This window comes from Topomyia yanbarensis, chromosome 2 (genome assembly GCF_030247195.1).
Source record: "Topomyia yanbarensis strain Yona2022 chromosome 2, ASM3024719v1, whole genome shotgun sequence".
NCBI lineage: Eukaryota > Metazoa > Arthropoda > Insecta > Diptera > Culicidae > Topomyia > Topomyia yanbarensis.
The window spans coordinates 280,234,915-280,258,094 of NC_080671.1; the positions used below are offsets into that span (position 1 = coordinate 280,234,915).

Genomic DNA, 23,180 nt, shown 5'->3' on the forward strand with positions numbered 1-23,180 from the left:
GTGTCCAACGAAGAACCGATCCAGCTTATACAGGCTATTGTTTAATCCTCGCACGCGAACAAAAGACTGAGGACCGAACGGAACTGGCAAGATAACCTTGAACGCGGATTAGCACTATTCTTTGTCGTTATACGCTGCACGGACTGAACAAAGCACTTGTGTCTCGACCGAGAGCTCGAAAACGAATGACTCATTATTTCCTAAGTACCATTTGCCGGTCATTGTTTATTGTTTGTTGAAATTCAAGATTAACTTTTTTATTGCCTTAATATGAAATCAAAGTATGTGCTGCTTGCCTTGTTAGTTCTAGCTTCTGAATACCATTCAATGTTCGAGTAGAAACGATTTTGGTGTAAAAATGTACACCAAGTGAAGGCCTCCTTTCACTATCGGTAGATATAAAACTGGATTTACCTATTGATATCATTTATATCGTTATTTGACTAGTTTAGGATTAATTATAAGACCGCACACTGGGTTTTAAATCGAGGAGAATATATTTTAAAAAAATTAAGTGTAAATTATTTATTTTTCAACGACTATACTGCCGCTATACGCATAATTGTCCCATGTGTATATGTATAATCTCATAGCACATGGGACAGTTATGCTTATAGCGGCAGTATAGTGTTCAACGATGGCCATATTTTTGTCCTTTACAGTGTACATATACAATATTGGGTATTAGGTAAACTTTGTAAAATATACTCACTTATCACGAGAGATATCGCCATCGTCATTTGGGAATATAGCAAAGCGATACAATCTTTGCAAAAGAATGCTTTCCATACAATTCCGCGCTTCGTTAATTTGTCCATCCGTCATACAGCATAAGACTACGTCTGTTCTTAAATCATTCATTAATAGTGCGATGAATTCTTGAAGCAGATCCTTTCTCTCGTCGACTACGGTTAGTTGAACAAATTCTGTGTAAAATTGTTGTAGAGTGTGTTCTTTTTTCTCTAAAAATATTTTAACGCATATCATTACAATATGCCGAGCTGATAGTTCATTTTCTTCCTTCAGGTAAGACCTGTAGGACTCCAAATTATCAATAGCTGACAATAACGTCTGGCGACAACTTATCAGGTACTTTAAATATGCCTTCCTGATAACTACATCGTTTTGCAACTCTTTTAACAAAATATGTTGAGATTCGGCACCGATTGGTTGCAAGCATCGAAAGAGCTCTGAAATACACGACATCTGCTGCATATTCTGGTTACTGAGTGCTTGTGCTTGCAATATGCGTAGATACATAAGCAAAGGAGTAGTGGTATGGCTCTAAAATAATAATTATTATCTAAACAATATGCAAACACAACATTATGCGTTACTTTATATTCCTCGAAATCGAAAGAAAATATTTCCGTACTTGATAAAACAAGTCGTAGATATCGCTTTGCAGCAGAAAATTTTGAGCAGTCCTCATGAGCCATGTGATCAATTTCATTCCTATAAATCAAAGTATCAGCTTATATAACCTAGTAAGTCCAGCCGGAAGTTTAACTGGCTCTACCTAATGTTCCGGCTCCAGAGGCACAACTGATTCTAATTAGAATCTGTTGTTTCTTTGTAGCCGCTCTGAACTTCAACAAGTGACCTCCATTTTCGACGTAAAATCGTGTGCTGAATTTAAAAATGAAGTCCAAAAAAATTACAGCAAACAGTTTTTACCTTAAGGACCTCCTGCAATAAAGCATATATAATTGTTGCAAAAAGTATATAATCTTTTATGACTTTTTTTGAAGCAGTAAGATGACTTAGACATGTGCGCTATTCTACAAAATGTTTATTAAGGTTTCATCTATAAAATAAAAATTTTCGAGTGTAAGGTGTCAAAAATAGCGTCCAAAATGGCGGCTTTCTCGGAACAAGATTTTTCGAATCTGCGGGCATTCTCGTTTTTGAACCATTCAACCAACCAACTTTGGAGTTTGCCCGCCTAAAAGAAGACAACATTCTCGGGCGCTGTAACCCACAAAATCGTAATATTTTGATCATTAACGATTTTTTACAGCCGGCCAAAGTGAAAAGTTCATGTGAAAAAACGATACTTTATTTTCAAGTGGCCGCCATTTTGCTTCTATATCAATTTTTTTTAATTTTAAATGTTTCGAATGAAAAATTCTTTCCTTATAGATAATATTCCGTATTTAATAAATTTGCGTTAAATGATGTAATTTTTTTTATCAAACTTTGTATGGACATATCTACTCGCCTAATAATTACTTCTAAAGTACTCGTACATTATTTTATACTTTATGAACTAGTGAAGTGATTTTACATAAATCGGAGCATTGAAATAGTTATTACTAAAATTTGTACGAGATTGAACGCAATAACTAATGTTGGGGAGACTTGACCAAGATTTTATGGGGAGACATGACCAAGTGGCAATAAACCGTAGAAAGATAATTTTTTTCTGATATTTACTATGCTGTCGTACCTACTGTTAGTGTTAATCACGTCACAAAAATCCCACATCAAACGTCAGTCTATATCTTTTTGTATTAGTAAATAAAGTTAGTAATAATATGGCTGATTTCATGACGTGTGAATATGCAATGTAAGCAGTACAGTTATTCCTAAAAGGAAATGCATTAAACAGTCGAAATTTATGAAATGCAACCCTTTTTTATTTTTTACTGCTACCTAATGACCTCGCCAATATGGAAAAAAGGATTATAGTATTATTTATGTCATTATTTTTTGTTCTGATGTTTCAAAATTCTCGTGGTCAAGTCTCCCCAGGCCCCCCGCAGTGGGGAGACTTGACCAAAAAAAAAAAAAACGATCTCAGACAAACTTTTATAACTTTTGAAAAAGTAAATTAAAAATTCCGCAAAAAATTATGAACACGAATAATACCTTTTTACATTATATCTCATTGACTTTTTTAGAGATTTATGCAGGTTTAGCTGAAAACCTGGTCAAGTCTCCCCATATTCCCCTACATGTGGGGCAGAATGATAAACTGCAAATAAGGGATTCCTTCTCAAACAGCAAACTTGATGTTTTGCAGTGCCTGTGCACTTTACCTCGTCGTCTACTACCCTACTCCCTCCAATACGAGCATTTATGTTCATTTCCCGGTATGCATTATGATGTCCTGAAGGAAAAGTTGTCTCAAAGAAAATCATTGTGTTCTATATGTCGATCTCTCCCTATGTCGACGGTCCCTTCAATATCGACATAAAGAGAGCTAACTGTATGTTAAATTAAATGTAAATGCATATACTTTCGGTCATCTGAACATTTGTTTTGATACGACTAATGGTTCTGACGTTATTTAGGAGTTTGTTGAATTTTTTCTCACTTTTTAAAGAAAATTGAGCGCTTGATCCAGATTTTGATAAAAATAAAGCAATTTTGAAAATTATATTTTTAGTGAAACTTATAGCCTGCTAATAACTAATGAAAATATGCCCTTGTTAGTTAAAATCGGATAAAAATTATGAAAGTTAGTCAATTGAAAAATGAGAATTTTTGAGTTTCTCTTATTGAACCGTTCCAAACCCATTTTGTCTAGTGCTTTTTTTACAAAATGTTAGGGATTTTCTGTTATAACTATGTTGAACAAATAAAATGAAGAGTTTGAAAAGTTTTTAACTGGAGTGTATCCGAGCTCGTTTATACAAATGATTCCAGTCTTCTGATAATAATAATTTCAGCCGCAGTAAAGGGATAAATCCTCGAATGATTATTATGCAATACCGCGTGTAATATTTACATGTGTCATGCAGAAAATAACTCTCTTCTAATACAAAATTCTTTGTAAACCAAATCTTCACAAATCGTAAAGTTCATATCTCTAAACTCCATAAGTGCTCAACTATGTTTTGTACAATGTTAATACTAACTTTACGAATCCCTACTTATATGTGATACTACATACCAAAAATACGTCAAGTATTGTAAAACTAATAATTTATTTTTCTTACTAGAACATCTATCTGAGTTCGTATTTTAAAATTATGTAGGATATCGAACACGAGTTATTTTACATTTCAAACCTCAAAATTTGAACTTTCGAATGATTTGAAGAGCATAAAGTATTTTGCAATTATACTTAGATGTCTTACGCAATATATTCTAGTATACTGAAGCTTTATAGGTTAGGACAGTAAAATCGGCACGTCGCACAGTGTTTCCAAATAGGCAAATACGTGATCGAAATTGTTTTCACCACGAAAAAACGATTTTCGAGCTATAGTGTCTTGAGCAAGGTTTGTCTATGAAATACTCCCCTTCTTATTAAAGTATTAAAGCTGAGAAGCAAATTGTAGGGAATAGAATAAAAAACAACTTTGCTGAAGAGACTATGTATCTATCTTTTGATTTTAATACACATTTGTGGAGTTTTCTATGATACACCCCTGAAAATCACTTTTTTCAAAATAACTTTTCTGGGTGATTTCTTACAATTTCAAAATGTTCTAAGATTTTTTTCGGCATAATAAAATACACAATAGACCTTTCTCGTCCGACCTAACCCCCTTTTTTCTTATTTTTATTCAAAAGACTACACATTTTTAAGAATATTTCCGCTGAAATGAGACTTTTTAGAGCTATCGTGATTTTTTAATGATTTTTTTAAATTTGAAAAATGCAAGAATGTTGAGTATTTTTTCACCTTTGCAAGAATGGTGGGACTCAAAATATGTGTTTGGGCAGCACTGTTTTGTATATTTTTGCTTGGCTTCCTGGCAACGCGGCAAATGAAGTGGTGAGTCGCGGTACAATGTTCATTGGATATGTAAACAAACTAAAGTGAACCTCTCGGTGGAGAACGTTGCATGGTAATGTTTAACCTCACTTTTTTGACAGTTCAAAGAGATTGTTTACATGATCTTGGAATTTTTATTGATTCGATCATAGTATGAGAAACTTGGTTTGGTTCGCTGCCAAATGTTAACACTTTCCCAACAAGGTCGCTCAGCTGTATTTTTTAATTGATGTCGGCATCATACATTGTTCCGTTAAATTTAACATTTTTACTTTTCTTGTACATGATTCATTGAAGAAGCAAGGAATTTATAGCTAAACATTTGAAAAAGGCCTACTGCCAAGTGCAAACAAATCGAATTTTGATGTTCTCTATTAAAATTCTGGGACAGAACCTGTGGATAGATGTTTTCTTTTTCTTTTTTCTGTTCATTTTATCTCTTGTCTTGCATAGCCACTCTTTCTTCCTCACATATTTTAAATGGACTGGCTACATTTGACACTCCCCCTGACTGCATTTGACGGTTGCCTTTGGCTGCATTTGACAGCTCCCCCTGGCTACAATTGACATTAGGTTTTTTCGTATCCACACGTTCCGTCCCATTTAAAAACTATCTATCTGGCCATGTACATAAACATAACGCAACAATGGATTATGAAGAATTTTGATAATGATTTTATAACAAATTATAAAAGAGCCCGGATGATATAAAAGTCCTAACTAGCAATACACTTATTATAAAATGATTATAAAGGATTATTGTAACTGATTCCAAAAGGATTATAAGGGCAGTGAAATACGTACTCAATGAATTAAGGGGTGTGTCTGATGTAAACAAGATGCGCAATCAAACTAAATAAAACAGTATTCAATTTTTAAATAGAATTATAATGAATTCGACCAAAACTTCTTTTGCCTTTTTCTCATTTTCAAATGTTTGGATAGAATTTAGATTATTTTATCGTTGTTGCGATCAATTTCGTTTGGTTTGTTTTGTTCACAATGTTCACGCAGAGCATTTTGGTGATCTATGGCAATTGATGACCTTTACACCCCATACTAAGTCCGCTCCTGTTGCAGCTGTTTCGCCCTGTCCGGCACCGAGTCAACCGATGGTCCAACCTGCGCCGCACTCGTCTGTCGCTATGTCAATGGCAGGGACTTGGATTAAAGGCTAAAATTTCAGCTACGGTTGGTGCAATCGGTTTGCCTTCGGCCACGTTGGACATTCGGCTAACGGGAATATTCAGCGATTCCGATTTGAAGGAGCAAGTAGCAGACTGCTTCGGTTCAGCAATACGCTCCGGTATCGGACGAAGCTAACACTCCGCCAGGACGAAGGTTTCAACGAGGGGCTCAGGCATAAGTAGCAGAGTCCTTGCACTTCCTGCTTGTCGAGTGAACAATTCCGACGAAACAACTGCCGCTCTCGCCAAGTTAGATCACCGTAATAAGTGCGACGTCAGCGGTATAGTGCCAGGATTAGTCGAGAACAGTGCCAGGACTGACTTGCCAAGAGCTACAAGATTAAATAGCAATGCGTTTTTAAAGTGACCATTGTATAAGGTAGAGGCTTTGGCCAGATGATTTATTCAGCAGAATAAGATAGCAAAATTACCCAAAACATAAGACCTGGCTGCCGAAGTGAATCCACACACATCATCACCTACAGAGGCAAGCAATATTGGAACGCAGCGAAATTCCTCACAATGAATTGATCTCGTTAGGTGAAATTCCAGGAAGTACAATTTTCATAGCACAATTTAGTCGACCGAAATTGTAGTCCTCAGTCGAGAGAGAGACTGATAGTGTAGCAGCAGCTAGGAATTTTCTTACGAAAGCTGGCAGCGGTTTCGCGTATCCTACGCTAAGTAGAGAGCGTTAAGACAGATCTCCGAAACATGTCAAGTGCTATTAGATGAGAAAAAACGTCGCATCTATGACCAGTGCGACAAGGACGGTCTGCTGACCAACGGTTCCGTCCGGTACCACCATAACACACGGCACCGGCGACACATATATATTCACAATATACTAATTACTTATCCTTCCGAAAAAGTAAATAAATTGACTATGCAATTTATCATTCGCTGCCTAGTTATTTCCTGCCAATTTGAACAAGACAGCAGTTGCAGAAAGCTTTATTGCGGTGCAAAAATGATGGCAACTCGGGATATAATATAAATTTAAATATAATTTCTCCTCCCTCCAGATTGTATAATGCTCTGCATTCTTATCACTCCTATCAAATACTTCTTACTCCTTATTGTCAGTGCCGAGCACTGTTTTGCATTTGCCGGCTAAATCAACGACAATGCGATAATCGTCAATCGACGAAACTTTTGCTGTAATGGAACTTGAACACGAATAATAAATAATTGTTCCATTCGAAAGCGATAACCTTGTTGTCCTCATGTTTGCAGCTATCATACGCTGGTAGGCATTCTGACCAATGGAAACGTTTTTCGGTATGGGTATTGAACGATCATTTCAACAACTTATCATCGACCGAATTCGTTACCTATAAAGTTCAGGTAAACTTCAAAAAATGAGTAATAAATCGGATCATCTTGTTAGGACTTAACCCACGAGCAAACAAACAAATGTGTACAAATCCTTATCCATCATCCAGAAAGCAATCGTTTTATAGCCCAATGCTTGATCTTACGATTCAGCATATGCCACCGGGTTTTGCATCCAGCGCCGATTGGTCAATGTATGAACCAGGGGTGACATTACTCATCTCGAAACGAAAGGTTTATTGTATTCAAGCTTGTGTGAAAGATCGATTCGAATTGGTTGCATAATGTGGCACCAGGTTCCCATTGTTCCAATCCTCATCCCTCTTGAGTTGATAGTCTTTCAAAGAGCATCGAAAGTATTCAAGTAATGTAAATTTTAAAAGTCCATGTAAACAAGTCTTAGGTAAACAAGCACACTGAACTGTCAGAAAATTGAGGTTATACATTTTCATGCAATGCTCTATGTTTTTGACAGGTATACGAATGAATCATTTCAGCATCAGTGATGCCAGGTCTATTTAAACAATAGCCTGCAGTGAAAATATAAAAGTCTGCAGATTGCTACAAAAATCTTCAATAAATTTGACATAGAAATGTAGTATGTATATATTTTAAATGATCAAAAATGTTGAAGGCTTGTGTATAAATTGGCTGGCATAGGCTTTGCTCTGCTAAATATTTGTAATCTGCAAAACATCTGCAGTGAAAATGCAAAATCTGCAGATTTACTAATATATATGCAGATCTGGCATCCTTTTAGTATTCCCCACAGGAAATTCATCCAAATGGTGTAAAAATACGGGGAAACAAGGCAAGATAGGAATTCAGAATATGGGGTTAAATGAGCAGCTTGCACTATTTTTTATTTTTTCAATAGTTAGAGGTACCAAATCATCGCGGCAATCGGCAGTAACGAATTGGGGAATAAAAAGGAAGCATCCTATCATATAAAATTTTTTGACGAGAAAGGTCTATTGCTGTATCGATTTTGTTGGCTATTTTCGGCAAATTTGAGACTAAGAGAAACGGAAGCAATGAAATTGAAAGACGGATAGGTATTCTAGAGCGAATCAGTTATAAACTTAGAACGGAAAACTAGAACTAGGCAGGCTCATATGGGCATGATCGAAAGGAAATGTGAAGAATTCTTTGCCTTCTGCAGAAGAAGTTGGGCGTTGCACCCAAGTCTACTGCATGGTCTGTGGTAGAACATAACTCATCATCATGTTTTACCGCCATGATGATCAAATTTAAAACATTAGTCTCAAATTTGCCGAAAATAGCCAACAAAATCGATACAGTAGAACCTTGCGGCAATTCAAACATAGTAACAAAATACACAATTTTATTATACAAGCTTATTTCTATCTCTTTTAGTTTGGATAAAAATTATAATAAAATGTCTTCATATCCACTTGTGTCGCTTTTAGTGACTGTATTGTCACCTGATCCGACCAAAAAAATTTCGCATCCTCCGATAACGGAGTATTTTTCTTCGGCGGAAATCCTTTGATTTATGAAATTCGGGGATCAGATTCTCCAACAATCGGCGTACTAGATCTGTGTTGGTTTCTACCTTGGAGGACTTTTGAGTATGATTCTCTCTGTAATTTCATGAGCCTTCGTTCATGGATTGTGGGGTTTTTTCTGACAATCGACCAAAAGGAATTAGGAAAGACGAAATCACTTTGGCCCCATGAATCACGATTTTATGTACCGACGCTGACAATCATACTGGTCATCGACAATTTGTGAGGTTTTGTGCGTCATAGAAGCCTATGTACATCCAATATAATTTTTAGACCTTACAATTAATTCACTAAATTGTTAGTAGAATCAAACGTGACGAAAAAGGGGGATAAGTCACCTTTCGTGAATCTAGTGAGAACATTTAATAAGTGGAGAGTGCAGCTTACACCGAACTTTAAACATATACGATTCTGTATGACATATGTAAATATTGTGCATATTATTTAATACCAACTTTATGTTGATTTATCACTTCACTGAGCCTGAAATATTATTATCAAAAGACTTGAATCATTTGGATAAACGAGATCGAGTATTACCCCAGATTAAATTCTCTCAAAAATTTTCATTTCATTTATTGTTTAGAGATCTAACGGAGAATTCCTCATATATTATGAGACAAACTCTAGAAAAAATTGGGATCGAGACGGTTTAAGGGGTTACATACTTTTTTATTTTTCAAAAGATCAAAAAAATGTATTACTGAGAATACGACTCTATGAGTATATTTTTCCAAATTTATATAGGGATCCGAGAAATCGATCGAAAGTTACAGCGCTTACAAGCGCGCTTCGTCTACCAAGAGCAGTGGTAACTCGAAATTTTAAACTCGATTATCTCGAAATGTTTTTCCGAAAATGGTTTTTCCGTGATGACGATTGCCGAAAAACCACACAACCGATTTTCTTCAATTTTTTTTCAATTGATCGTAAATAATGTTTCTCGTACCTTAACGATTCCTTTTTACGCATTAATTTTTATTTCGTGTATGAGATTTTTTAATACAATTTTTTGAGCTTTTTAGGTCAAACGTTCCCGAATGCAAGAAAAAATTATTATTTATTCAACGAATCGTGAAGGTACGAGGAATACTTATATGCTAATGTTACTAGCATATGAGTATATAGTATGGGAATATAGTTGATCTGTTGACCTTCAATCGTGATCACAGCAAATCCATAACTCCGCCAATTATCAACACATTATTATAAACCTATTTTTATTTCACTGAAAAATGTACACCAAAATACTATAAGTTTTATGTAGTGAAATTATTTATTTATGCCTTTACGTAAAGACAAACTTACAAGATATTTTTCTAACAAAAAGATATGTTACCCCTTAATAAGTTAATCCCGAGAAACTCAAAAATTTCCATTCCACCAAAAATTGAATAACTTTCGCAATTTTCATCCAATTTAAACTGATAAGGGCTTATTTTCATTGGTTTTTAGCAGACTTTAAGTTCCATTAAAAATATAATTTTTTGATTTGCTTTATCTTGCTCAAAATCTTGACCAAACCAAATGGAAAAATTAAGAAAAGATCAACAAACTCGTAACCAACGTCATAATCATTAACCACACTAAAACAAAATGTGCAGACGATCAAAAGCACATTCATTCACCTTTAATTTAACATAATTATATTTCGTCTCGATGCCCTATAACCGAAGATATACGCATTTTACTAAACGTACTTTTTATTTCAGAGGTGAAATTCATTTTTTTAGTCTAACTCGAAAACTGTTTTGCTGTAAACTTTTTGGACTACATTTTCGGATTCAGCACACGATTTTACATTGAAAATGTCTACCAGTTTACCGAGTTCATGTATGCTGTAAACTAGTGATATTAATGAAGGCAGAATTCGGGTTTATTTTCCAGCTGGACTTATTGAACCGTTATAGTGGTTTGCGTAAACCTTACCTACTATCTGTGTCACCATTCTTACTTTTAATAGAAGAGTAATTATTGCTTGTTGAATCGGAAGCAGCTGTTTCAGACGAAATCGATGTTTTTTTACGGTATTTGGCGAGAATATCTTCAGTTGTTTCGTTACTATTCAATAAATCATTGGCGTTATTGGAGTTAGCTGAAAATCCATCACAACTGCTGATGGAAATTATATGGCCGTTGTTATTATAGCTGAATCGTAGCTTATTGTTAACATTGATACTTCGCCGATTTTTAAATCCCAACTTGATTTTCGTAAAAAAGCCACTATGAATTTTTAGTCCATCGGTGGCGCGACTGGTGTCTGTCATTAATTGCCTATTACGACTACCTTTATCAGCTGTTGCATCGAAACTAATACTTTTGGGGATGGCACCGGTAATTTTCTCTGCACACTTTTCCATGTTATTTTTTGAAATTGGGCTTTTAATGTCGATGGACTTACGCAGTGGCTCTATGTTTTCTGTTGAAAACCCGATCTCTGAATTTGACAAAGCAGAGTGTGATTCCTGTGTATTACTTATCGCTTGTTTCATCTTGATAAAATGAGAAGTTAAATATGAATTAATTGCTGATTCGTGCTTCTGCATATATATATATATATATATATATATATATATATATATATATATATATATATATATATATATATATATATATATATATATATATATATATATATATATATATATATATATATATATATATATATATATATATATATATATATATATATATATATATATATATATATATATATATATATATATATATATATATATATATATATATATATATATATATATATATATATATATATATATATATATATATATATATACAGCAATTCCATGAAAAAAGTTATACGATCTCTCAGAATTCTACAATATTTGGTAGAATCGTTTCTTACCGAAAAATATTGGAAACATATATTTTTTTATTTCGTCGTCGCTTTCCATGTTAGACGGGTTCAAAAAATTGTCATTTTTCAAAAGTTGTTTTATTTAAGAATTCATAACTTTTGAACCACTGAACCGATTTTCATGGGTTATAGATCAAATGAAAGGTATTTAAGTGTAGTTTCAAGAAAAAATATTTCCTTTAAAAATGAGCTTTGCGCGAACAAAATACACATTAAATGGTTTTTCTTGATTTTCACTGCGAGGGTCCTAGAATACTCCATACTTTTATATTTTTATTTGCAAGATCATTCAGTTCTATACAACATCTCCAAACATATTTCTGAACCAGATCTAGAGGTTTCGGAGATATAATTTTTTGAGAATAAAAAATCTATGTATACACCCCACATGCATGGAAACGATGTAACCGCATGGTAGTTCACCATACACTTCCAGCGGGACACAACAGCTGTGAATGAAGAAATCTATGATTTACTTACAAGCTGGGTGCAACATTCGTTTCAACTTGAGGGTTGTCCATTAAACATGTAGAAAAAATTCAGACATTGCAGACCCTCGCGTTCAAAATATTTTTACCGGACGTCATCTTTGGTTAGAAATTCCACTTCAATAAACATCCAGGTGGTTTTAAAAGGGTCATATAGCGAACATGGAAAATCTTATTTTAATATCAGGATAAGTATTTTTGAAGATAGAATACGCCTCCTGCAAGTTACACAAAACTAATATAATTCTCTGTATGTAGATTTTTCCTTCTTCGTGCAGGGAAAAGGGATTAAATAAGTTATATAATCGTCACTATTATAAAAGTTATAATATTATGTTATCGTTTCTCTTCCTATTGCCACAGAGCTTAAACGCTTTTCAGGCACCACCATTATTCATTTCTCTTGCTGCAATGCTTTTGGTTTGTTGGCCGTATATTGAGAAACATTGAACTCCTGCATAATTCAATGTTTCGAAAGACTCTGAAAAAAGGTTTCAAAGAACAAGAGTTCGTGTTAGTAGTTTGAAGAAAAGAATTGAAATTTAAAAAAATCATATCGTATTTTCGATAATATACCTGGAACAGCGATTCTCGATGGTCCTGCGACAGCTTCTTCGGTCCCGGGATCATTTGGTTCATACTGTTTTTTGTAGCAACGCAAACAAATGAAGGAGCTGCTCTCACCTATTTTCATCTTTTTTTTCCATTGCACAATCGTACAATTTATTGGTGAGTTTTCTGATACGCGTACTCAACATCTAAATACCATAAACTGAACACTTACGTTTCATTCGTGACTCACTGGAAGTTTATGGTGAACTACCATGCGGTTACATCGTTTCCATTCATGTGGGGTGTATAAATAGATTTTTAATTTTCAAAAAAATATATCTCCGAAACCTCTAGGTCTGTTTCAAAAATATGTTTGGAAATGTTGTATAGAATTGAATGATCTTTCAAATAAAAATATAAAAGTATGGAGTATTCAAGGACCCTCGCAGTGACAATCAAGAAAAACCAATTAATGCGTATTTTGTTCGTACAAAACTCAATATTTTTTAAAGAGAATATTTTTTCTTGAAACTACAATTAAATACCTTTGATTTGACCTATAATCCATAAAAATCCGTTTAGTGGTTCAAAAGTTATGAATTTTTATAAAAATCAACTTTTGAAAAATGACGATTTTTTGAACCCGTCTAACGTGGAAAGCTACACCCTAATGACGAAATAAAAAATATGTATCTAATATTTTTCGGTAAGGAACGTTTCTACCAAATATTGTAGAATTCTGAGAGATCGTATAACTTTTTTTCATGGAATTGCTCTCTCTCTCTACACACACACACACATATATATATATATATATATATATATATATATATATATATATATATATATATATATATATATATATATATATATATATATATATATATATATATATATATATATATATATATATATATATATATATATATATATATATATATATATATATATATATATATATATATATATATATATATATATATATATATATATATATATATATATATAAGCAGTTCAATCATAGTAACCATTGACAAGGAACAAGGTGAAAAATTTCTGCTGTCGCGAGATGAAAGCGTTATTCAGTGAAAATCATAAATACGGTATAGCAGATTTCTGAGCGTGAATCCGTGTGAGGACATAAGAAAGTGTTGAAAAGTGGAATGAAAAAGGTGAGCACACAAGTCAGCCTCGCAAGGAACGGTACAGGTGAGCACAAAAGTCAGCCTCATGTGGAGTGTTAGAGAGTGAATCAAGGTGCGACAGACAGTACATCAAGTACAGCCATCCCCCCAGAAGTAATACCGAGAGGTAGTCCCTGGGGGGAACGATGGCGGAGCCCAATGGAGTTTAGTCGGTTTTAATGGCTGCGTCATCATTCGAGCCCGACACACCCCAGTACACCCCGTGTGGTAGCTTGGCATCTACTAATAGCACGTGTACTGGGCTCGTACGTAAATGTATTCTCCATTGTAATAAAAAACACACGCACGCACATACAGACATTTGTCAATTTCGACGAACTGAGTTGAATGGTATGTGAGACTCGGCCCTCCGGGCCTCGGTCTTGGCATGAGCCAGTCCACATATACGCCTATACATTCGCTCTTCTGCCTTGCTTCGGGATGGCTGGGTTTACCCCTTACGCGGTTGCCAATCGCTGCGCCAAACCTGCCTCAGCATGAACAGACCATTCACTCACTTTTCTGCGTTCGGCCTTTTTCGCTCCAACTAACCAATCACTAGTTAGTCGTGCCCGTCGTCTGTTGCTCGGTGCGCCAAATTACCTGTAGCCTACAGGCAATCTGGGTGGTTGCAGTCGAGTCTGCGTTCCACTGCTCCACCGATTGACACATCCGCTGAATAAGGGTATCAGGGGTTGTGTCCCAGCCACAGACGTCAAGCATTGCTCTTCTTTCGACGTCGAACGGATGACATACAAACAGTATGTGTTCGGCAGTTTCGTCTACACCTGGGCAGTCAGGGCAGGCGGGGACCTCCGCGTGCCCGAACCTGTGGAGGTACTGTCGGAAGCAGCCATGGCCTGACCGGAATTGTGTCAGATGGAAGTGAACTTTCCCATGGGGTCTACCCACCTAGCTCGATATGTTAGGTATCAGCCGGTGGGTTCACCTACCTTTCGAGGAGTTATCCCACTCACGCTGCCAACTGGCGACTGAGGTCACCCTGGTGCGCTCGCATATATATATATATATATATATATATATATATATATATATATATATATATATATATATATATATATATATATATATATATATATATATATATATATATATATATATATATATATATATATATATATATATATATATATATATATATATATATATATATATATATATATATATATATATATATATATATACAAGCAGTTCAATCATAGTAACCATTGACAAGGAACAAGGTGAAAAATTTCTGCTGTCGCGAGATGAAAGCGTTATTCAGTGAAAATCATAAATACAGTATAGCAGATTTCTGAGTGTGAATCCGTGTGAGGACATAAGAAAGTATTGAAAAGTGGAATGAAAAAGGTGAGCACACAAGTCAGCCTCGCAAGGAACGGTACAGGTGAGCACAAAAGTCAGCCTCATGTGGAGTGTTAGAGAGTGAATCAAGGTGCGACAGAGAGTACATCAAGTACAGCCATCCCCCCAGAAGTAATACCGAGAGGTAGTCCCTGGGGGAACGATGGCGGAGCCCAATGGAGTTTAGTCGGTTTTAATGGCTGCGTCATCATTCGAGCCCGACACACCCCAGTACACCCCGTGTGGTAGCTTGGCATCTACTAATAGCACGTGTATTGGGCTAGTACGTAAATGAATTCTCCATTGTAATAAAAAACACACGCACACACATACAGACATTTGTCAATTTCGACGAACTGAGTCGAATGGTATATGAGACTCGGCCCTCCGGGCCTCGGTTAAAAAGTCTATTTTCAGAGTGATTGCATATCCTTTCTTTATGAGAAAGACAAAAAGATATATAAAAAATAATGAATTTAATGAATGCATCGAAATTTAAAAATATTGAATGAATTAACATAATGCACGTGCTGCTGAAATAGAATGGTGTGATGCGATGTGTTGAAGCCATTATCAGTGCAAGGACTACGCCAATAACTGCAGTTGCCGTTAACGGCAAGGCCAAAGTTACGCCAGCAAAGCCCTCATTGTATCACTGTTTGAAGGGCCAAAAATATATGGATTCACAAGCAAAAATTTTTATGCGCACTCCACAGGGACTGTTCCAAGGGGCTAAGATTCTCCTTCCAGTAAGATCCATTCGATTACCGAAATTTGCAATACGTACACTTTCTATCCCTGAATATTTGATATGAAATGTATTGTAAATGGTATATACTTTTTAGATAATCAATATAGTGGATGGAATGGATGAATGGTGGAATGAATTATAAAGTATTAGCAATAAAAAAAATTAATAATAGATATATATATTTTTTTGACAATGGAGAATACATTTACGTACTAGTCCAAAACACGTGCTATTAGTAGATGCCAAGCTACCACACGGGGTGTACTGGGGGTATATTGGGCTCGAATGATGACGCTGCCATTAACACCGACTAAACTCCATTGGGCTCCGCCATCGTTCCCCCCAGGGACTACCTCTCGGTATTACTTCTGGGGGGATGGCTGTACTTGATGTACTCATTCACTCTCGCTCACGCGTTCATACGTCCTGCATGAGGCTTGCTTGGGTGCTCTCTCTGTCACACCTTGATTCACTCTCTAACACTCTACATGAGGCTGACTTTTGTGCTCACCTGTACCGTTCCTTGCGAGGCCGACTTGTGTGCTCACCTTTTTCATTCCTTGCTAGGCTTACTTTTGTGCTAGCCTCTAACATACCATGTGAGGCTGACTTGGATGCTCACCCTATCACTTGGTTCACTCTCGATCGTGCCACTCTATTATATTCCTGTCGCTCCCCCTGGCATCCCATGTGGGGCATTTTTCTTAGGCCCCACTTCTGACATACCATGCGAGGCTTACTTGGGTGCTCACCGTTTTCATACCTTGTGAGGCTGACTTTTGTGCTCACCTCTACCATACTATGTGAGGCTGACTTTTGTGCTCACCCTTAACATGCCGTGTGAGACTTGGATGCTCATCCTTTCACTCCTCTGCCACGCCATGAGGCATCGATAGCTAAGTCCCAACATACTACGCTACGACCCTCCCATCTTGGCATGAGCCAGTCCACATATACGCCTATACATTCGCTCTTCTGCCTTGCTTCGGGATGGCTGGGTTTACCCCTTACGCGGTTGCCAATCGCTGCGCCAAACCTGCCTCAGCATGAACAGACCATTCACTCACTTTTCTGCGTTCGGCCTTTTTCGCTCCAACTAACCAATCACTAGTTAGTCGTGCCCGTCGTCTGTTGCTCGGTGCGCCAAATTACCTGTAGCCTACAGGCAATCTGGGTGGTTGCAGTCGAGCAGCAGGCGGGGACCTCCGCGTGCCCGAACCTGTGGAGGTACTGTCGGAAGCAGCCATGGCCTGACCGGAATTGTGTCAGATGGAAGTGAACTTCCCCATGGGGTCTTCCCACCTAGCTCGATATGTTAGGTATCAGCCGGTGGGTCCACCTACTTTTCGAGGAGTTATCCCACTCACGCTGCCAACTGGCGACTGAGGTCACCCTGGTGCGCTCGCAGGCTCCTCTATTTCCATGTAGCTCGAAGCACTCCTCATCTTCCCGAATGACCAGCCCGACCGGCATCATGCTCGCTATCACGCAGGATGTATCGTGTGATACCGTGCGGTAGGCAGATATCACTCTGAGACACATCACGCGGTAGATGCGCTCCAGTTTCTGTAGGTAGCTGGTTACCCTTAGTGCTCTTGACCATGACGAGCCGCCTTACCTGACGATAGATACGGCAACGCCTGGCAGTAGCTTACGTCTACTGGCGCACACCTTTGAGCTGTTGGACATCATCCTCGATAGTGCCGCAACAGCAGTCGACGCTCTCTTGCATGTATAGTCGACGTGACTGCCGAAGGTCAGCTTGTCGTCTATAATGACTCCCGGATACTTCAGACTCCGCTGTGAAGTGATCGCGACTTCTCCCACATGGATAACTGCATGTTGTGCCGACTTGCGGTTGTTGACGATAACTACCTCCGTCTTATGATGAGCGAGCTCCAGGCCTCTCGCGCTCATCCATTCCTCCACCGTTTTGATCGCGTGTTCTGCAGTTAGTTCTACCTCAGGGATTGACTCCCCGTAGACCTCCAAGGTTACGTCGTCGGCAAAGCCGACGATCTTGACCACAGGAGGCAACTTCAGTCTCAGAACCCCGTCATACATGAGGTTCCATAGCACCAGGCCTACGATCGAGCCCTGCGGTAATCGGAACCCTTTTCTGACCGGCATCGCTCTCGTATAGCAGTACACGGTTCTGGAAGTAACTTTCCAGGATCCGGCACGGACCCACCGGTAGGCTAAGCCGGTGTAACGAGAGCGCGATGGCATCCCAGCTTGCGCTGTTGAATGCGTTCTTCACGTCAAGTGTCACTAACGCACATGCCTCGCCTCCATCCGGCCCTTGAGCTTTGTTCATTACTAGGAAATTAGCCACTGCGAGTAGTTCTTCATTCGTCGAGACGGGAAGAATACTTCGATAATCGTCGCCAACCGGTCCGGAGACCGTTCTGGTGGTGAAGAGCCCCCTTTGGTATTGGCCATCACGATTCTGTAGGCGTCACGCTCTCTTGCTGCTTTTAATGGCTTTGTTAAGGGCCAATTTTGCAGCTCGAAACACTTCACGGAGGTTCTCTCTTGCATCCTAGGTGCGGGCTCTTTGCATCCTACGTCTACCTATGAGGCAGGCTGATCGTAGAGCTGCAATCTCGGCACTCCACCAGTATACCTGGCATCTGCCGTTTCATGGCGGGGTTTTTCTCGGCATAGTGGCGTCGCACGCGCGTGGTAGAACGGCTACCAGCGCATCCCCGCTTAGACTGTCGGTGTTGCCCTCCAGTCCCAGGGTCGCGGTGAAAGCTTTGCTGTCGAAGTGATTGGACTTCCACCCGCGTACCTGGCAGCGATCTCCCGCCCTCGGATGCTGCACACCATAGTTGATCTTAAAGCGGATTGCTAAATGATCGCTATGGGTGTAGCCTTCGTCTACCCTCCATTCCATGCCTGGAACCAGACTCGGGCTGGCAAATGTTACGTCAATCCATGCCTCCACCCCATTTCTACGGAATGTGCTAGCGGAGCCATTGTTAGCTAGCACAGAATCGAGTTTCGCAAGCGCCTCCATTAGCGCTTGACCCCTGCTATTTGTACAGCGGCTACCCCACTCTACTGCTCAAGCGTTAAAGTCTTCCGCTATAACTACCGGTTTCCAGCCCACTAGGTCTGACGAGAGCCTGTCGATTATCTGGTTGAACTGTTCTATGGGCCACTTTGGTGGAGCGTAGCAGCTACAATAGAACACACCATTGATCTTGGCAATCGCAACACCCTCGGCGGAGGAGTGTATTGCCTCTTGAACCGGGAACCGTCCCGTTGTACAGATTGCCACCATTCCAGACCCGTCCGACACCCAATTGCCGTTGCCGGCAGGGATGTTGTACGGATCTGATAGGAGGGCGACATCTGTCCTCGACTCCGAGACCGACTGCCACATCAGCTGTTGGGCAATGGTTAAGATTTAGCTGTGTGACGTTCACGGCTTCTTCTCATTTGCCTCACCGAAGGGACACGAAGGTCCGCCCATAGCATGATTACGGACTTGCTTCTTAGCGGTGCAGATAAGGCATTTATGCACCTCGCTCCTTATGCCCCTCCTCGCCGCAGCGACGACATAGTATGCTCCTGTTAGTCGTGCCCGTCGTCTGTTGCTCGGTGCGCCAAATTACTTGTAGCCTACAGGCAATCTGGGTGGTTGCAGTCGAGTCTGCGTTCCACTTCTCCACTGATTGACACATCCGCTGAATAAGGGTATCAGGGGTTGTGTCCCAGCCACAGACGTCAAACATTGCTCTTCTTTCGATGTCGAACCGATGACATACGAACAGTATGTGTTCGGCATTCCTCCACCGTTTTGATCGCGTGTTCTGCAGTTAGTTCTACCTCAGGGATTGACTCCCCATAGACCTCCAAGGTTACATCGTCGGCAAAGCCCCAGGAGGGAACTTCTTGGCCCCAGCAGGGAACTTCTTGGTCCCAGGAGGGAACTTCTGTCTCAGAACCCCGTTATACATGAGGTTCCATAGCACCGGGCCTAGGATCGAGCCCTGCGGGACTCCGGCGGTAATCGGAACCCTTTTCTGACCGGCATCGGTCTCGTATAGCAGTACACGGTTCTGGAAGTAGCTTTCCAGGATCTGGTACAGACCCACCGGTAAGCTAAGCCGGTGTAACGAGAGCGCAATGGCTTCTCAGCTTGCACTGTTGAATGCGTTTTTCACGTCAAGTGTCACTAACGCACAGTATCGAATACCTCGCCTTTTTCGTTGGATCGCTATCTCGACAGTTTTTATCACTGAGTTGAGAGCGTCCACTGTGGACTTACCCTTCCGAAAGCCAAACTGGTTGCTTGACAGGCCGTCCGTATCTTCTGCGTACGGGGTTAGCCTGTTGAGGATGATCCTCTCAAGCAATTTGCCAGTCGTGTTGATCAGACAGATTGGTCTGTACGCCGATAGGTCGCCTGGCAGCTTCCCAGGCTGCGGCAACAACACCAATTTCTGCCTTTTCCATCTATTGGGGAAGCGGCACTCGACAAGGCATCTCTGCATAGCTAGCCTGAACATGTTCGGGTTAGCTATGATCGCTGCCTTGAGAGCGCTGTTTGGAACTCCATCCGGCCCTGGAGCTTTGTTCATTGCTAGGGAATTAGCCACAGCGAGTAGTTCTTCATTCGTCACCGGAGCCACCATTTTGGCCGTGCCCGCACTGTCTCGTAGTGCAGGTAGCCAGGGGCTTGTGGCTCGAGACGGGAAGAGTACTTCGATAATCGTCGCCAACCGGTCCGGAGACCGCTCTGGCGGTGTAGAGCCCCCTTTTCTATTGACCATCACGATTTTGCAGGCGTCACCCCACGGATTCGCGTTGGCACTCTCACACAGGTTGTCGAAACACGCTCTCTTGCTGTTTTTAATGGCCTTGTTAAGGGCCAATTTTGCAGCTCGAAACACTTCACGGAGGTTCTCTCTTGCATCCTAGGTGCGGGCTCTTTGCATCCTACGTCTACCTCTGAGGCAGGCTGATCGTAGAGCTGCAATCTCGGCACTCCACCAGTATACCTGGCATCTGCCGTTTCATGGCAGGGTTTTTCTCGGCATAGTGGCGTCGCACGCGCGTGGTAGAACGGCTACCAGCGCATCCCCGCTTAGACTGTCGGTGTTGGCCTCCAGTCCCAGGGTCGCGGTGAAAGCTTTGCTGTCGAAGTGATTGGATTTCTACCCGCGTACCTGGCAGCGATCTCCCGCCCTCGGATGCTGCACACCATAGTTGATCCTAAAGCGGATTGCTAAATGATCGCTATGGGTGTAGCCTTCGTCTACCCTCCATTCCATGCCTGGAACCAGACTCGGGCTGGCAAATGTTACGTCAATCCATGCCTCCACCCCATTTCTACGGAATGTGCTAGCGGAGCCATTGTTAGCTAGCACAGAATCGAGTTTCGCAAGCGCCTCCATTAGCGCTTGACCCTTGCTATTTGTACAGCGGCTGCCCCACTCTACTGCTCAAGCGTTAAAGTCTTCCGCTATAACTACCGGTTTCCAGCCCACTAGGTCTGACGAGAGCCTGTCGATTATCTGGTTGAACTGTTCTATGGGCCACTTTGGTGGAGCGTAGCAGCTACAATAGAACACACCATTGATCTTGGCAATCGCAACACCCTCGGCGGAGGAGTGTATTGCCTCTTGAACCGGGAACCGTCCCGTTGTACAGATTGCCACCATTCCAGACCCGTCCGACACCCAATTGCCGTTGCCGGCAGGGATGTTGTACGGGTCTGATAGGAGGGCGACATCTGTCCTCGACTCCGAGACCGACTGCCACATCAGCTGTTGGGCAATGGTTAAGATTTAGCTGTGTGACGTTCACGGCTTCTTCTCATTTGCCTCACCGAAGGGACACGAAGGTCCGCCCATAGCATGATTACGGACTTGCTTCTTAGCGGTGCAGATAAGGCATTTATGCACCCCGCTCCTTATGCCCCTCCTCACCGCAGCGACGACATAGTATGCTCCTGTCTGTACCCTTACATTCGTACGATTTATGGCCGGACTCCAGGCACCGATAGCACCTATCCAATTGGGCATACTGACCAGCCGATCTTCAGTTTACCTATCACTGTAACCTTTTTGGCATCTGCCTTCAGTAGTCTGAGGTAGGCTACTTGGGTGCCGGTGGGTCCCCCTCTCAAGCGCACAGAGGCCCGCTCGATTGTTACGTCGCATTGGTCCTTGACGGCTGCGACGACATCGTCTGCGGTCGTGAGCTCGTCCAGATGCTTACACTGGAGGGTCATTTCCGCCCCTAACGACCTCACCTGGGCGCCTTCACCCAGGACCTCTTGGGCCAAGGCCTTATAGACAGCACTGGATTGTGCGCCTCGCTTCAGCACCAAAAGCATTTCTCCTGTGTTGGTGCGTCTCACGCTGCGCACGCCTTTCCCGAGGGCCGAGAGGCTTTCGGCCGCTCTCATCGACTTTAGGACGTCGGCATATTTGTCCTGGTCGGTCTTTAGCCACCAGGTCTCGCCTCTGTCCTTGGCCTTCTTCGCGGGCCGCGGTGCATCCGGTGTCGGTATCAGCTTCTTCTTGGTGACCAGCGTCCAGGGGTTTACGCCCCCCTGCCCCGGTTGCGCCGAGTTGCTGGTACCTTCTCTCTGCCCGGCGGGGTCATTTTCGCCCCGGTTTACCTCGACCAAACGGCGTTTGGCCGTGACTGTTGCACGCCGTATTGTTTTGTTTTTTGCACCCTCGCCTGGTGACTTCCTAGGGCGCTTCGCGTTCGACGCCGTCTTGCGCTTGCCCTTACCCTTCGAGGGGAACTCAGTCGCCGCTTCGAGCGACTTGGCTGCTCCATAGAAGGGAAAGGGGAAGGCCCCTGTCTGGGTACCTATGTCGGCCTTCTCCCTTCCCACCCTCTTGGAGGCCACTTTCTGGGTTCCTCTGTCGGACTTTTCTCCGCACTCCACCCTCTTGGCGTAAGCCTGCTGTTCCTGTCTTACGACACGAACAGCCTTCCGGAGCACCAGCAGGCTCTGTTTCAGCTCCTTGCTGATATTTTGCTTCGCCTTAGTGAACTCGATTATAGTATCGAGCTGCTCCACCACTTTACGCATCGCGGTTAGTGGCCCGTCCAACGCGTTGGTAGGGCTATTTTCTACCACTGCTGGGGGGTCACTGGTGCTGTCGGATACAGCCCTCGTCGCTCCACTACTCTCCCCAGTAGCGGGAG

The 23,180-nt window shown here is 40.9% G+C and overlaps 1 protein-coding gene across 3 annotated transcripts in view; it reads right to left on the reverse strand.

Annotated features, from left to right (window-relative positions):
• Positions 1-23,180, reverse strand: part of LOC131678578 (receptor-mediated endocytosis protein 6 homolog) — a 329,363-nt gene that overhangs the window by 183,460 nt on the left and 122,723 nt on the right. The window contains exons 2-4 of one of the 3 annotated variants that reach the window (XM_058958804.1): positions 10,710-11,272; positions 1,338-1,455; positions 713-1,284 (exon numbers count right to left, since the gene is read on the reverse strand). The exons of the other annotated variants lie outside the window; for them this stretch is intronic. Of the exons in view, the coding sequence (XP_058814787.1) occupies positions 713-1,284; positions 1,338-1,455; positions 10,710-11,272 (1,253 nt within the window). The remainder of the gene's footprint in view (positions 1-712; positions 1,285-1,337; positions 1,456-10,709; positions 11,273-23,180) is intronic. 3 annotated transcript variants of the gene reach the window in all.